Source organism: Oryctolagus cuniculus, chromosome 4 (genome assembly GCF_964237555.1).
Source record: "Oryctolagus cuniculus chromosome 4, mOryCun1.1, whole genome shotgun sequence".
Lineage (NCBI taxonomy): Eukaryota > Metazoa > Chordata > Mammalia > Lagomorpha > Leporidae > Oryctolagus > Oryctolagus cuniculus.
The window spans coordinates 147,896,216-147,910,389 of record NC_091435.1 but is presented as its reverse complement, the minus strand read 5'-3'; the positions used below and the strand labels follow the sequence as shown (position 1 = coordinate 147,910,389).

Below are 14,174 nucleotides of genomic sequence, written 5' to 3'. Positions count from 1 at the left end.
TTCAGCCTGGCCCAGTCCCAATTGTTGCAGGCCTCTGGGGAGTAAACTAGCAGATGGCAGACACCTCTCTCTCTTCTGTCTCACTCAGCTTTTCAAATAATTAAAACTTAAAAAAAAAAAAAAAAAAAAGAGCGGTAGATAATGGAGAGCAGCTGGCTGTCCCAGATGCATTGGGGTCAGTAAGGAAACGCTACTGAACAGTCTTCCTGCGAATCAACATGGAGGGAGACTAATGGCTTGGAGAAAATCAAAACAATCTGAGTCTGAAATAACGAGCAGGTGGAGAGGCTGGCTTTGCATGAGAAAATAAATAAGGCAACTGCCATGCAAAGGAGGGGGAGAGTCTAGTCCAAACAGACCTTGAGGGCCAAGTCTGCATGCCTTTCTCTCCTTTTGCTACACTGCATTTGTTTACAAGAAGCAAGAGAGTTTCAAGCCTGGGGAAAGGCACACGCCAAGTCAGGGACAAAGGGGACAGTGAAGCCAGGAGTCTCCTAGTTGAAGTGAACTTTAAATCTTGTAGCATAAAAATATTAATCCCTACTCATGCTTTCTCAGAATGTAGTCTTTGATAGCTTCATCTTCTGGGTTAACACAATCTTTGTTTCCTGTTGGGGTGGGGCGGAATAGCTTCACTGAGGATCTCCTTGGCGACATTCCGGGCACTCCCTGCAGGTCCTGGCCAGCTGCTTCGAGGCAGGCACTTTCCTGTTCCCTCCGCCACGTGGAAACTTTGAAAAGTCTGTAGTTTTGGAAACAAGATGGAATGCTTCCAAATTCATGTCCTAGCCTACTGAAGAACTTGGATTTGCTTTCACAGGATTTCGCTTTAAAAAAGGATCAAGTTATCACAACGTTAAATTGCAGGAAAGCCCTCTTGGAGGCAAGATAAAGGCGGGTGTGAAACCAAAACAAAAGTAACCAGAGTTGGGGCAGTCACTGGATTTCACGCAGCACTGGACCACTACTCTCTGTCCACTGAAACAGGTCAGTTCTTTCTTTTTTCTCACTTGAATATGATGGTATTTTAAGGACCAGAGACTGTATGTTTACTTATAGAGAGGGAGCTTTCAACTATAAAACTTAAATGTGTGCATGTCCAAAAAATGAGCTATTTGAAAACTGCTCTACACTTTCACCTTAAAATGAAAATCTGAACCAGTAAGAAGTATTATTTTAAATTCCATTGCATGGCTATACAACTTTGTAAGGAGAAAATATATTTTGCTATACTACTTTTTTCTGCAAATGCTGATTTTTTTCGTTCTTTAAAAAAATGTGTTTCTGTGTATCTGCCAGAAATATTATTATTGCAAACCATTCCCATTCCTGATCTTATTTACTCAAATATTTAGTCAGATTCTTACTTAAAAAAATACTCTTCCTTAATATATTATTGGCCATATTCTTGTTTATCAGATTTAAGATTTCTGTAAGAAAGAGGAAGAACAAAGTTCATGTTGTGTTAATAATTAACACATAAGAAAATGAAGACCAGATTGCACCATTCCAGATAATCTTGATGATAAATACAGCCCTGTTAAGTTGTGGGCTCTTGGTCTTTGCCAAGAGAAAGCAGCTCTTCTCTGTGCCTTTTCCCCCACAGGCCCTCTTCATTCTGCTGCACTTCCCCAAGCAGGACTGCTTAGCAAGCCTAAGAACAGGATTTTGAGAATGAACCATACATTGGAACACATTTTTGACAATAATATTTGTATTACCTATTCTATAAGGATGTTTGAGATTCTTTGAAAGACAAAAATAGTTTGAGATTATTTTCCCCCAAAGGACAAAAATACTCAACAAGAGATAAAAAGGGTAAAGAAAAGCAAAACCAAACTCAGCACATAATGAAAACACTGAAAGTCATTATTACATACTTGTGCATTATTACATAGCTTGTGAATTCTATGCAAGTGTTTCTGAGTACTACGGGGTGCTACTAGCCAACACAATCCAGTTACTGATGTTGAGACAGGAGATTTCTGGCATGCACGTCTATGTTCTGGAGTAATAGCTCATACCTTCTGGCAAAACTTTGAGCTTAACCGGTATTTCCTGAGCAGCTAGTGTGTGCCAGGCAGGCTGATAGAGTTTTCAAGACAAACTTTGGGGAGCTTAACTCTGGGGAGCTCAGAGGGACAAGGCTGTCTGAGAAACATCTTTCCCATGGAACAGGGTCAATTCTGTAAGCCACAGGCAGAGACTGCTGTAGGATCAGGAAGGTCTTTTGGGGAGGCAACATGCAAGCTAAACTGAGTAACAACCGGCCCTTCAAGGGAAGGGTAGGAAACACTATGGCAGAGAAAGGAACGCAAGATGTTGCAGCATGGTGCCTGTCAGCCACATTGGCTAACCAACTGCTGGCTGTGAGGTAGGGCACAGGGGAGGCAGAGTAGAGGAGGTTTGCGTGGCACCATATTAAGGAGCTGGGATTCCGTGTTTCAGGCCAAGCAGTGGGCCTTCCAGCTGAGGAGCTAAGCAGGTGAGTGACTGATGGCCAGAGACAGAACATCCTGGTCTTTGTGGTATCTGGCAAGAGGTGGTAAGGAGGTGTAACAAGGGGAGGATGCCAGCTGGGAAGGCATGGCAGCAGGCCAGGTGAGAAACGGGATGGTCAGTGTGTGCAGATGTGAAGAGTTCAGATGACAAGGAGACAGAAACAGGACCTACTGGGAAGGTAGAATCAGAATTTAGGGACTGACTGGAAATCAGAGATGAAGATAAGAGAGAAGTCAAGAGCAGTGCTGGCTTACAGCGTAGCACTACAGGGATGAAAGTGCTATCAAATAATAGCACATGATAAGCAAGTAGTGCAGGCTTAGGAGGGAAGTCAGCTAAGGAGACCTTGTGTTATAAAAGCCAACCAGGGACCGGCACTGTGGCGCAGCTGGTAGAGCCACCACCTGCAATGCCAGCAACCCATATGCGCACCAGTTGAAGTCCTGGCTGCTCCACTTCCGATCCAGATCTCTGCTATTGCCTGGGAAAGCAGTGGAAGATGACCCAAGTGCTTAGGACCCTGCACCCACAGGGGAGACCCAGAAGAAGCTCCCTGGCTTTGGATCAGTGCTTCTCCAGCCATTGTGGCCATCTGGGGAGTGAACCAGCGGATGGAAAACCTCTCTCTCTCTCTCTGCCTCTGCCTCTCTAACTCTGCCTTTCAAATAATTAATAAATAAATCTTAAAAAAAGTCAACCAGGGACATTCAGTGTAGATGCTGAGATAAGGCACTTAACTAAATTTATAAATAAGTAATATAAAAACCAAAGTAAATGTATTTGAAGTCATTTTTGTTAAGTTTTTATAAATATGTCCCTATCAGAATCACTAATACTTATGTAAAAGTTATAACTTTTATTCCCTTTAGTTGAAATCTGACTAAATTTTCACATTTGAAATGCTATTGTTACAAGAACAAAAGGCAAGGGTCTAATTGGAGCATTTCAGGATGGTGGGTTCAGGCTCACTCTGGCTGCAGCAAACCTGTTCCCTGGGGAAAAGATAAAGCCTGCTTTTTCTTTTTCTTGACAGGCAGAATTAGACAGTGAGAGAGAGACAGAGAGAAAGGTCTTCCTTCCGTTGGTTCACCCCCCAAGTAGTTGCTACGGCTGGCGTGCTGCCCCGATCTGAAGCCAGGAGCCAGGTACTTCTCCTGGTCTCCCATGCGGGTGCAGAGCCCAAGCACTTGGGTCATCCTCCACTGGCTTCCTGGGCCACAGCAGAGAGCTGGCCTGGAAGAGGAGCGACTGGGACAGAATCCGGTGCCCTAACCGGGACTAGAACCCGGTGTGCCGGCGCCACAGGCAGAGGATTAGCCTAGTGAGCCGTGGCGCCAGCCAAAGCCTGCTTTTTATAAAGCAACATTCAGACGAGTGTTTCATGTTCTCTTTGCTACTTAGGTGGGAGACATGGCGTTGGAGCAGAACCAGTCAACAGATTACTACTACGAGGAGAATGAGCTGAATGGCACGCACGACTACAGCCTGTACGAAGCTATCTGCATAAAGGAAGAGGTGAGACAGTTTGCAAAAGTTTTCCTCCCTGTCTTCTTCACCATCACTTTCATCACTGGACTTGCTGGCAACTCCACCGTAGTGGCCATCTATGCCTATTACAAGAAACAGCGCACCAAAACCGATGTGTACATCTTGAACTTGGCCGTGGCTGATTTACTCCTGCTGTTTACCCTACCTTTCTGGGCAGTCAATGCGGTTCACGGGTGGGTTCTAGGTAAAGTGATGTGCAAGGTGACGTCGGCCTTGTACACAGTCAACTTTGTCTCAGGAATGCAGTTCCTGGCTTGTATCAGCATCGACAGATATTGGGCAGTAACCAAAGTCCCCGGCCCAGCGGGGGCGGGAAGGCCGTGCTGGCTCATCTGTCTCTGCGTCTGGCTGGCCGCTACCTTGCTGAGCAGCCCCCAGCTGGTGTTTTACACGGTCAACGACAATGCCCGCTGCATCCCCGTCTTTCCCCACCAGCTGGGAACCTCGGTGAAAGCATCGGTCCAGATGCTGGAGATCTGCATCGGGTTCGTGATACCCTTTCTCATCATGGGGGTGTGTTACTTCATTACGGCAAGAACGCTCATCAAGACGCCGAACATTAAGAAATCCCGACCCCTCAAAGTTGTGCTCGCCGTGGTTCTAGTTTTCATCGTAACGCAGCTGCCTTACAACGTCGTCAAGTTCTGCCAAGCCGTGGACATCATCTACTCCCTGATCACCGACTGCGACGCCAGCAAGCGCCTGGACGTCGCCATCCAGGTCACCGAGAGCATTGCGCTCTTCCACAGCTGCCTCAACCCCATCCTCTACGTCTTCATGGGCGCCTCTTTTAAAAACTACATCATGAAAGTGGCCAAGAAATACGGGTCCTGGAGAAGACAGCGACAAAACGCAGAGGAGATTCCTTTCGATTCCGAGGGCCCTACAGAGCCGACCAGTACCTTCAGCATTTAAATGTTCAGCGGCCCTGCCTCTGCCTGGACACGCACGAGTGGTGCTTCTGCCTCAGTTCACACATCTGCGGTGTTCTGAGAATCAGACTCCGTGGTTGCCGCTTATAACCAGAAAGGGGTTGGGGGAGGGGCCGGACGGGAGCCAAGAAGAGGAAAGGAGGTAATAGCTGTGCAAAGTGTGAAAATCAACACTAGCGACACAGGCAAACAGCAGTAAGGGACAGCAATAAATAAAAACGCCTGCCATAAAGAGGAAGATCCTGTGGTGATGCATAGTTCCGTGTCTTGATGGCAGTAGTGCTTACACAAATCTACACACGTGATAACATGACAGAACTACACACAGACAGACGCTGCAGCAAGTTCAACTTCCTGGTTTTGGTAATTAACCTATAATCATGTAAGATGAGAACTACAGGGAGAAACTGGGTGGAGGTTACCTGGGACCACGCTATACTTTCTTTAGAGGTTGCTATAAATTTATAATAATTTCAAAATAAAGGGAGTTTTTCAAAATAAAAAAAGCCTGCTCTTCTGTAAGTTAGATCATCTAAAATGTATTAATGAAGATGCTTATGTTGAGGTATCTGTAACTATTTTTATTTTTAATGTGAGAATGATCTCCCTGCATAATTTTAATTCTTGAATAATTATGCAGTAAAACTATCTTTTTCCATTTCTTAATTTGCAAGTAATTTTTATAAAATCCCAGAAAGAATAGCAATTAATGACAACAAAGAAGTTCATAAGATTTTCTGGCCCTTTTGTTTCATCCCTGGTAAGTTTCAAGACATATAATTTGCTTCCATGATGTCAACTTATTTTTAGAATAAGGGCTTATGCTGGTAAATGTTAGATTTCTCCTGTATGATTTAGAAGCAGCCCTCAGAGGACCATATTAATCTATGGTACAATTTTTATAACTCCTTAAAGAACTCATCTATTTGTTACTATATCACTGAGAGTTAGCTAAAAATGTATTATCCTATATATATAAAGTTTCCTATTTTTCAAACACTGCATTTTTAGAAATTCTTATTTTATTTTATTTGAAAGGCAAAAAAAGACAGATACACACACACATACACACACAGAGCAATCTTCCAGCCACTGGTTCACTCTCCAAATGCCTATTAACAGCCATGCCTTGGTCCAGGTCAAAGCCAGGAACACAGAACTCAATCCAGGTCTTCCATGTGGGAGGCAGGGGACAAAATACTTGAGCTTTCCCTTGCTGACCCTCAGGGTGAGCACCAACAGGAAACTGGATCAGAAGCAAAGGGGCTGGGACTCAAACCAGCCACCCTTCCATGGGGTCTGGATGTCTCAAACCGTGTCTTAACCAGTGTGCCAAATGCCCACCCTGAAACACTGTATTTGTAAACAGTGAAAACAGGAGCCACAATCAGTTATTTTTAATAACACACACAGCATATCTTTTAAAAAATGCATGTAAATTATTGTTAAACATGTAAAATGCCTCATTAAAACTAAACTTTGAAATTATATAAGTCAAAAGTAGGACATGCTAAGCATTTCACCTCTCAAAACATGAAAAAGACAAAAGACATATATTCTGCTTTTAAAATCAACATCACCTAATCAAGACATCACCAGATCAGGTAATGTTAAAATTACTTTTCCTTTGATCTACTCTTTCTAAATTTTGAAGATGATCTCAAGGGCAGAATTTAAAGAATTATGATCATGAAATTAACAACTATGTATCATAACATTGTTCTTGCATAGTATCTAGCAACAAGATCTATCTGTTGAGCGAAAAAATTGTTTGGAAAACTCACCACTGCTCCACCATTTCTTGCCGTTAATTATATAGCTATCACCATCTGGTTCAATGCTGCATTCAATATTAGTGGCATCACTAGAGGCTACATCCGGCTCTATAAATAAACAAAGGCTGAATTTACATGCTGGCCAATAGCATCAGTTAGCAAAAGAGGATTAGCAAAGGGAATGTAAACTCTTGAGGACTGAATCCTCCTTGGCTTTTTTATCTTCCTATCCTTCCCCCATTCTGCCCTGGTCCTCCCATAACCTATACATGGCAAGTATTCAGTAAATACACATTGGGAGAATGAATGAATGTAGATGAGACACCATGCTCAGTCTTCTGAACTGTTTTCTTGGCTTCTCATTGATGTATGGCTTGGGATACATCTAACTCAATCCTTTCTCCAATCACCAGAGGTAGATTAAAATACTGTTTCTGCCAGCGCCGCGGCTCACTAGGCTAATCCTCCGCCTAGTGGCGCCGGCACACCGGGTTCTAGTCCCGGTCGGGGCGCCAGATTCTGTCCCGGTTGCCCCTCTTCCAGGCCAGCTCTCTGCTGTGGCCAGGGAGTGCAGTGGAGGATGGCCCAGGTGCTTGGGCCCTGCACCCCATGGGAGACCAGGAAAAGCACCTGGCTCCTGCCATCGGATCAGCGCGGTGCGCCGGCCGCAGCGCGCTGGCCGCGGCGACCATTGGAGGGTGAACCAACGGCAAAAAGGAAGACCTTTCTCTGACTCTCTCTCTCACTGTCCACTCTGCCTGTCAAAAAATTTAAAAAAAAATACTGTTTCTACTTCCCACAAGAAAATCTGTACTGTCTTGGCATGCCCTATTTCCTCACCTCATAATTTGCTTACTATCTTAAGCAATATCTCTCTTACAAATTCCATCAAGAAAAGTTTCACCAATTTATATGCATTGCCTTCCTTGAAGTCTGCTCAAATTTAAGGTCTCCAAAAAGTTTTCCCTGGGACCCCTTTAAAGAAACTGTTTCTTGTGTGGCATTTCAGAACCCGCTAGCTCCATCACAGGAACCTGCCCTGGTTAACATGCCACTCTTTTAAAGGAGCCCTGCAGGGAAGCCAAGAATTCTGTTCCTAAAACTTGAGATGATTTTCTTGTCAAAGGAGGGTTCTGTACTCTACTTGTTTTGTAACCCACAATGAGTGCTCTATAACACCTCATCCTGTTGGTATTCAATAAATGCCTCTTGCTGATTTAAATGAAGATTAGCTTTGTTATTATAAATGTGCACATGTAATAGAAAACAACAAAACAGGGCATTATTGAAAAACCCTTAAAAATTATGGCCAAAGGAAATCCAGTTTAATTCTAAGCTCAGTCATGAAGGAGTAACATTGGCTTTTGAAGAGCTCTTACTTCAGTGTTTCCTATGCTCAAGAGGTACCAAACCCATCTTTATTAACATGTCCCTAGTTCTGTTTTCCCACAGGATTATAATTTGAGCCATATGTCTAGCACTGCTGAAAGCTCTGTTTTTCCTGGGTTTATGGAAAAGTTGAATATTTGGTAAATACTGATACAAAATTACCACAAAGATGAATATTTGATACATACGGGCAAAGATGATCGTAACTATTCATAGATGGGAATTTTAAAAATGCAAATAAAAAGACTAAGAAACCAGGCTTACTCAGTCCCTGAAGCTAAAGCAAGACGCCAGAACACAGCATCTGGTGTCCTCTCAAAGGGGATGACCATTCTGCAAATTTTCAAATCCTAAACTTTAAAACCAGGCTCAAAACAAACATGTTTCCATATCTAGCCACGGGCAAGCCTGAAGGGCACTCAGAGCCACATACCACATTTCTGCAGCTCATCTACAGTACCCCCAGATGGTTGCCGATGCCAGGAGCAGAGGGGTGGTGGGTCTTTACCTGTCATGCAGAAGGCAGAGACGATGGTCCCTTGAAGGAGAGGTTCCAGCCACTTGCGCTTCTGCTCCTCACTCCCATAGAGGTGCAGCACCTCCATGTTCCCCGTATCTACACAGAAGAAGCATGGTGTGCACATAAATACTTACCAGCAAGGAACCCACACATGTATGCACACAATATGGGCTGCATCTTCGTAAAGCAAGTGTTTGCTGACAGATTCTGAGAAATACAGAACATGCTTTATGATGACGATATGGCATCCAGTGCATGTCCATTCAACTTGTCCTGAATCACAGACTCGAACCTGTTCATCTCCATGAAGCCTGGCTCTAAGGAGCCCTGGCTCACAGGGGGCTGAATTCACTCACCTAAACTTGCCTGCCATACCACAAATACCGGGTGTCCTGCTTAGAGTGGCAACAATGCTCTTGAAGAGCAGACATCACATGTCCCCCAGGGGCCCCAGTTCTCTAGTCTTTTTGCTGCTCTGCACATATACTCTGCTTTCTTATTTCTACAGCTTTGTTTGGAACAGGCCTTCTCTCCAGCGCAATTCTGTCACTCACAATTCCTGCTGTGAGCCAGCTCCTCTGTGTAGAATCTCGCATTACCACCACAGAAACAACCCCTCCTCTGTTCTCATGTCAGTTACAGTCTTCTGACCCTAACATCGGGCTGTACTTTTGTGTACCCCATAGTACCTGAAAAAGTAGCAGATCCTCTCTCAGGAACCTAAAGATATAATTCCTGCCCTGGGCAGAATATCCAGCCCCTCTCCAAACCTGGGAAGGTGTGGATTGGTACTGGATACATTGTGGTGTCTAACCTCAGCTAGAAAGAATATATTGTGTCTGCTATGGAGCAAAATGTTCCAAATGTCTTTCTCTGATATATGCTCCCCTTCTTAAAAAAAGATTTATTTCGGCCAGCGCCGCGGCTCACTAGGCTAATCCTCCGCCTAGCGGCGCCGGCACACCGGTTCTAGTCCCGGTCAGGGCGCCAGATTCTGTCACGGTTGCCCCTCTTCCAGGCCAGCCCTCTGCTGTGGCCAGGGAGTGCAGTGGAGGATGGCCCAGGTGCTTGGGCCCTGCACCCCATGGGAGACCAGGAAAAGCACCTGGCTCCTGGCTCCTGCCATCGGATCAGCGCGGTGCGCCGGCCGCAGCGCGCTGGCCGCGGCGGCCATTGGAGGGTGAACCAACGGCTAAAGGAAGACCTTTCTCTCTGTCTCTCTCTCACTGTCCACTCTGCCTGTCAAAAAAAAAAAAAAAGATTTATTTCTATATTTTACTTGAAAGAGGGAGAGAGAGAGAGAGAGAGAGAATCTTCCATTCACTGGTTCACTCCTCTAATGCCTACAACAGCCAGGGCTGGGCCAGGCTTAACTAGGAACCTGGAACTCCTCCCACATGGGTGGCAGGGACCCAATTACTTGAGCCATCATCTGCTGCTTCCCAGGCTGTGCATTAGCAGGAACCTGAAACCAGGAGCACAGTTGGGACTCAGACCCAGGATGCTGGCATCCTAAATGGCTATGTCTAATGCCCATCCCCAGAATTTTTATATTGCTTCTAAACAATGACTTCAAGGATAGGTAGTGAAATGCCTATGAAATTTGGCCGGCGCCGCGGCTCACTAGGCTAATCCTCCGCTTAGCGGCGCTGGCACACCGGGTTCTAGTCCCGGTCGGGGCGCCGGATTCTGTCCCGGTTGCCCCTCTTCCAGGCCAGCTCTCTGCTGTGGCCAGGGAGTGCAGTGGAGGATGGCCCAGGTGCTTGGGCCCTGCACCCCATGGGAGACCAGGAAAAGCACCTGGCTCCTGGCTCCTGCCATCGGATCAGCGCGGTGCGCCGGCCGCAGCGCACTGGCCGCGGCGGCCATTGGAGGGTGAACCAACGGCAAAAGGAAGACCTTTCTCTCTGTCTCTCTCTCTCACTGTCCACTCTGCCTGTCAAAAAAAAAAAAAATGCCTATGAAATTTAAGCTAAGTCTAAGTTGGGTCTTTCAGGATATGTTTGTACTCTTTTCAGACACTTGAAATGCACAAAATTCCTAGTAGATTAACACAAGCTTAACATTCAGTTTGAGAGAAAAAAGAAGCCCTAATTTATAACTTGTAAAGCTTTTTGTTTGTTTTCTTCAGTTGTCTTCAATTCAGTTGTTATAGTTAAGATAAATATTGAGTAAAAAAATTCCAAAAGTTATTCATTTGTTCTGAGAATTCAGTAAAGTTATCATTTATGCATTTATGGGAAAACATGCTCAGATAAATTATTTCTGCAAAAAAGTTTTTCCCATTTAAAAAAATCACCCCCAAAGCCCCCACATTTTCCAGTAATAGTTTTTGGATTAAAACTGCTATTTTCAACATTCTAACATACAATACTGTATGACTTATTAAAGGGCACATGGAAAAACCTCATACATTGGAAGACTACATATGTTTCCCATTAGCTTTTGTAACTACAGTATTTGGGAGGTGATTTGGATAGAGAAAGTGGAAATTCATCTTTATACTTAGAATCCTCCCAAAGTGTTTATTCCGCATCACTGACATTCCATTTTATCTGCTTTGGAAGTTCTGGGAAACACTACGCCCAAGGCCGTCATAAAGATATCTCCACCACGAAGAGAAAACACCCAGCTTTCCACTTCCTTCCCAAATGGGTCACTTGCTTGGGAGAGCTGCTAATCACCGCCTTAGTCAAGAAAAACACATTCTGTTCCCAAATTTTAAATGTCAATAATATTGTGATATCATTGAGGCAGTACAGCTACAGACAGCTGAAATTTTAATGCTGGAAAAAACATCCCTGATCATTCAATAAAATGTTGAGTTCACAGGTCAAAGGGAAAACAGTAGCAAAGCTGCACCTGCAAGGAAAGCATTCAGTGGAATTGCTTTTCTTATTATGACCCACTAGTTATTACAAAATCCATCAACTGAATATAGATAGCATTCCCTAAAACAGAAAACAGAACAAAGTAGAATAGGATAGCTCAGACTCTGGAAAATACCTGAATGCACTGCAGGTAGGCAGGGAAAATTTCTTGAAAACTTTGTCCTAGTCATATATGGGTCTATCAGCATACTCGTCCATCCCTCTATGAACACACATACATACTGCATATTCGGTCATAGTAGAAAATATCTTCCCTGATCAAAAAGCTTCTAACCTAAAACACCACCAGTTCAGTTTCCTTCCCACAAAATAAGTACTATCTATGTATCAACAGTAACTGAAGGGGCCAGTGCCACGGTTCACTTGGTTAATCCTCCACCTGCAGCACCGGCATCCCATATGGGCGCCGGGTTCTAGTCCCGGTTGCTTGTCTTCCAGTCCAGCTCTCTGCTGTGGCCCGGGGAGGGCAGTGGAGGATGGCCCAAGTGCTTGGGCGCCTGCACCCGTGTGGGAGACCAGGAAGAAGCACCTGGCTCCTGGCTTTGGATCGGCACAGTGCCAGCCGTTGCAGCCATTTGGGGGGTGAACCAACGGAAGGAAGACCTTTCTCTCTGTCCCTCTCTCTCATTGTCTAACTCTATCTGTCAAATAATAAAAAAAAAAAAAAACCAGCAACTGAAAAGAATAGCCAAATTTATCAATCTACTTTGTGTAGAAAAACTTCCTGGTAATAAAACAGAAATTTTAAAACTGCTTAAACTGTCAGAGCAGCTTTTGTTTTGAGTTGATGTAGTTACCTGGTGCTTGGCAGTTGAAGACATCTGGAGCAAAAAAGCATTTTCCTGTTTCTTCAGCAATCAAGGCATAGTCCACCTGGCTGAGACCGCTGACAGCTGGCAAAAACAAGTTCCAGAGGCCCTCTGCTTTGGCCATTTCCTGCCAGGGTGACAAACATGCCAGAGTGATCACAGTTAACCACGAGCCAAAGTAGCTCATTTTGAAAAGATATTGGCATTGATGTCTTTTGAACTTTAAAACCACACTTATGGAGTTACACATTTCATTGTGTCCTGCAGTGTTCTAGCCAAATGGTTACTAACTCATGGATCAACAATTTCTTCACTGTTGAGTGCCTTTTCCTCCAGGGTTCCTTAGATTTGGCTGAAAAAACTGAATTTGGTTACTTGAAAACTTATTAAGTCACAAAAGTTAAAAATCTCCCACATTTGAGCAGATTTTTGCCAAGTATAAATACTGTGTCAGACATTTCAATTTCTTACATGTGTTTCTCTGAAGATTTGAAAGCATGGAATTTGAATGAAGCCCTTGTGGGACAAATGCCCTGCCTTGACTTCAGTTTCAATTTAGTGACAGGTGATAATGAGTGGTTCTGATCTTGAGTTTTTCTTTGAACAGCTGTAAGGGGCTGTTTTCATCACACACCATTTACAGAACACTATGTATCCTAATTTGTGTATTATCAACTCTATTTTTAACTGTCCTTTAATAAAATTTCTACTGATATATTGAAATTCTACTAATATAACCATCACAACAAACTAAGGTCTCAAAAAACACTTGCATAGGATTTTTTTCATATTAATTTTTTCCTTACCTTGAGTTTTTCAATCACTGAAGGCTGTCTCCACTTATCTATCACATTTTCATTGTTAGCATAGTACTCAATCACCTCCTTAAAGTAATAAGAGAAAAAGAAATATTACTTAAGCTTAATTCAAAGTTTAAAAAAGTCAAATTGCTAATATTCAACGTAAATATTTTCAGCTGCTATAATGTCAGTAATATGTATTTTTCAAGTCAATCACAGATTCATACATTCTAAGGGGTTGCTGGTTACAAAATTATATTGCCTCAACATTACATGGTAGACTTCCAAACCTTATACCAAATTTGAAAAGCAACTGAATGAAACTTGTAGACAAGAAAACCATCATAATTAAACTCAAAAAGCCTCCATAGCAGTGGTTATCATGCCTTGGTGAGGCAGCAGTACCACTTGGTGAAGACACAGTGGCACAAGATCTGCCCCCCTCCAATGAGCTTGTTTTCTGTGCCTAGGCAACTGGGACACACTCTGAGATTTGAGAACGGCTGTTTTGGGGATGGTTTAAGAGTTAGATTAGCTACAGCTGGAAGCAATAACAATCAACTGAAGAATGATCTGAAGAAATTCACTGGGATAAAGTACAGACATTCAAAAGAAGGGAAGTAGGAGTGGTCCCGGCATGAGGGATTTAGAGAGAAGTTCCTCTGTGGGTCCAGGTGGAGCCCCAGACGACCAGAAGCAGGAGAGAGGCAATATTGGGGAACACTACTCTAAGAAGTTTTCAGAACTGATAAAAGGCACCTAGCTGCAAATCCAGAACATCCCACAAAGCCAGAGCCAAAGAAAGATTTTTGATAATAAACTAAGATCAAAAGCTGACTTCCCACAGCAACAAATGAAACAAAAAAAAATCAGTGGAATAAAATCTTTAATTGCTATAATAACTAATAACCTATAATTCTATATCCAATAAAACTATCTTGCAAGAATTAGGGTAAGAGGCAGGCGATTTGACACAGCAGGTTAAGCCTCATCCCATGTTGGAGTGCC

General features: G+C 43.7%; 2 protein-coding genes across 4 annotated transcripts in view; one reads left to right on the top strand and one right to left on the bottom strand.

Annotated features, from left to right (window-relative positions):
- ACAD11 (acyl-CoA dehydrogenase family member 11) overlaps positions 1–14,174 on the bottom strand; it is a 98,996-nt gene that overhangs the window by 40,726 nt on the left and 44,096 nt on the right. For both annotated transcript variants that reach the window (XM_070072812.1, XM_002716554.5), the window contains exons 10-13: positions 13,173–13,250; positions 12,355–12,493; positions 8,655–8,762; positions 6,767–6,865 (exon numbers count right to left, since the gene is read on the bottom strand). In XM_070072812.1, coding sequence (XP_069928913.1) covers positions 6,767–6,865; positions 8,655–8,762; positions 12,355–12,493; positions 13,173–13,250 — 424 coding nt within the window. The remainder of the gene's footprint in view (positions 1–6,766; positions 6,866–8,654; positions 8,763–12,354; positions 12,494–13,172; positions 13,251–14,174) is intronic.
- ACKR4 (atypical chemokine receptor 4) lies at positions 172–5,488 on the top strand. 2 transcript variants are annotated; one of them, XM_008266199.4, is made up of 2 exons: positions 172–987; positions 3,904–5,488. In XM_008266199.4, the coding sequence occupies exon 2, from the start codon at positions 3,913–3,915 to the stop codon at positions 4,963–4,965; it is 1,053 nt and encodes a 350-aa protein (XP_008264421.3). In that variant the 5' UTR covers positions 172–987; positions 3,904–3,912; the 3' UTR covers positions 4,966–5,488. The 2 variants fall into 2 exon arrangements, with proteins under 2 accessions (XP_008264421.3, XP_002716461.3); XM_002716415.5 differs by lacking the exon at positions 172–987 and adding an exon at positions 2,350–2,485.

Bases quoted from the DNA above. Each gene is read 5' to 3' on its own strand.
- ACKR4 (XM_008266199.4), top strand. From the start codon at position 3,913: ATGGCGTTGGAGCAGAACCAGTCAACAGATTACTACTACGAGGAGAAT.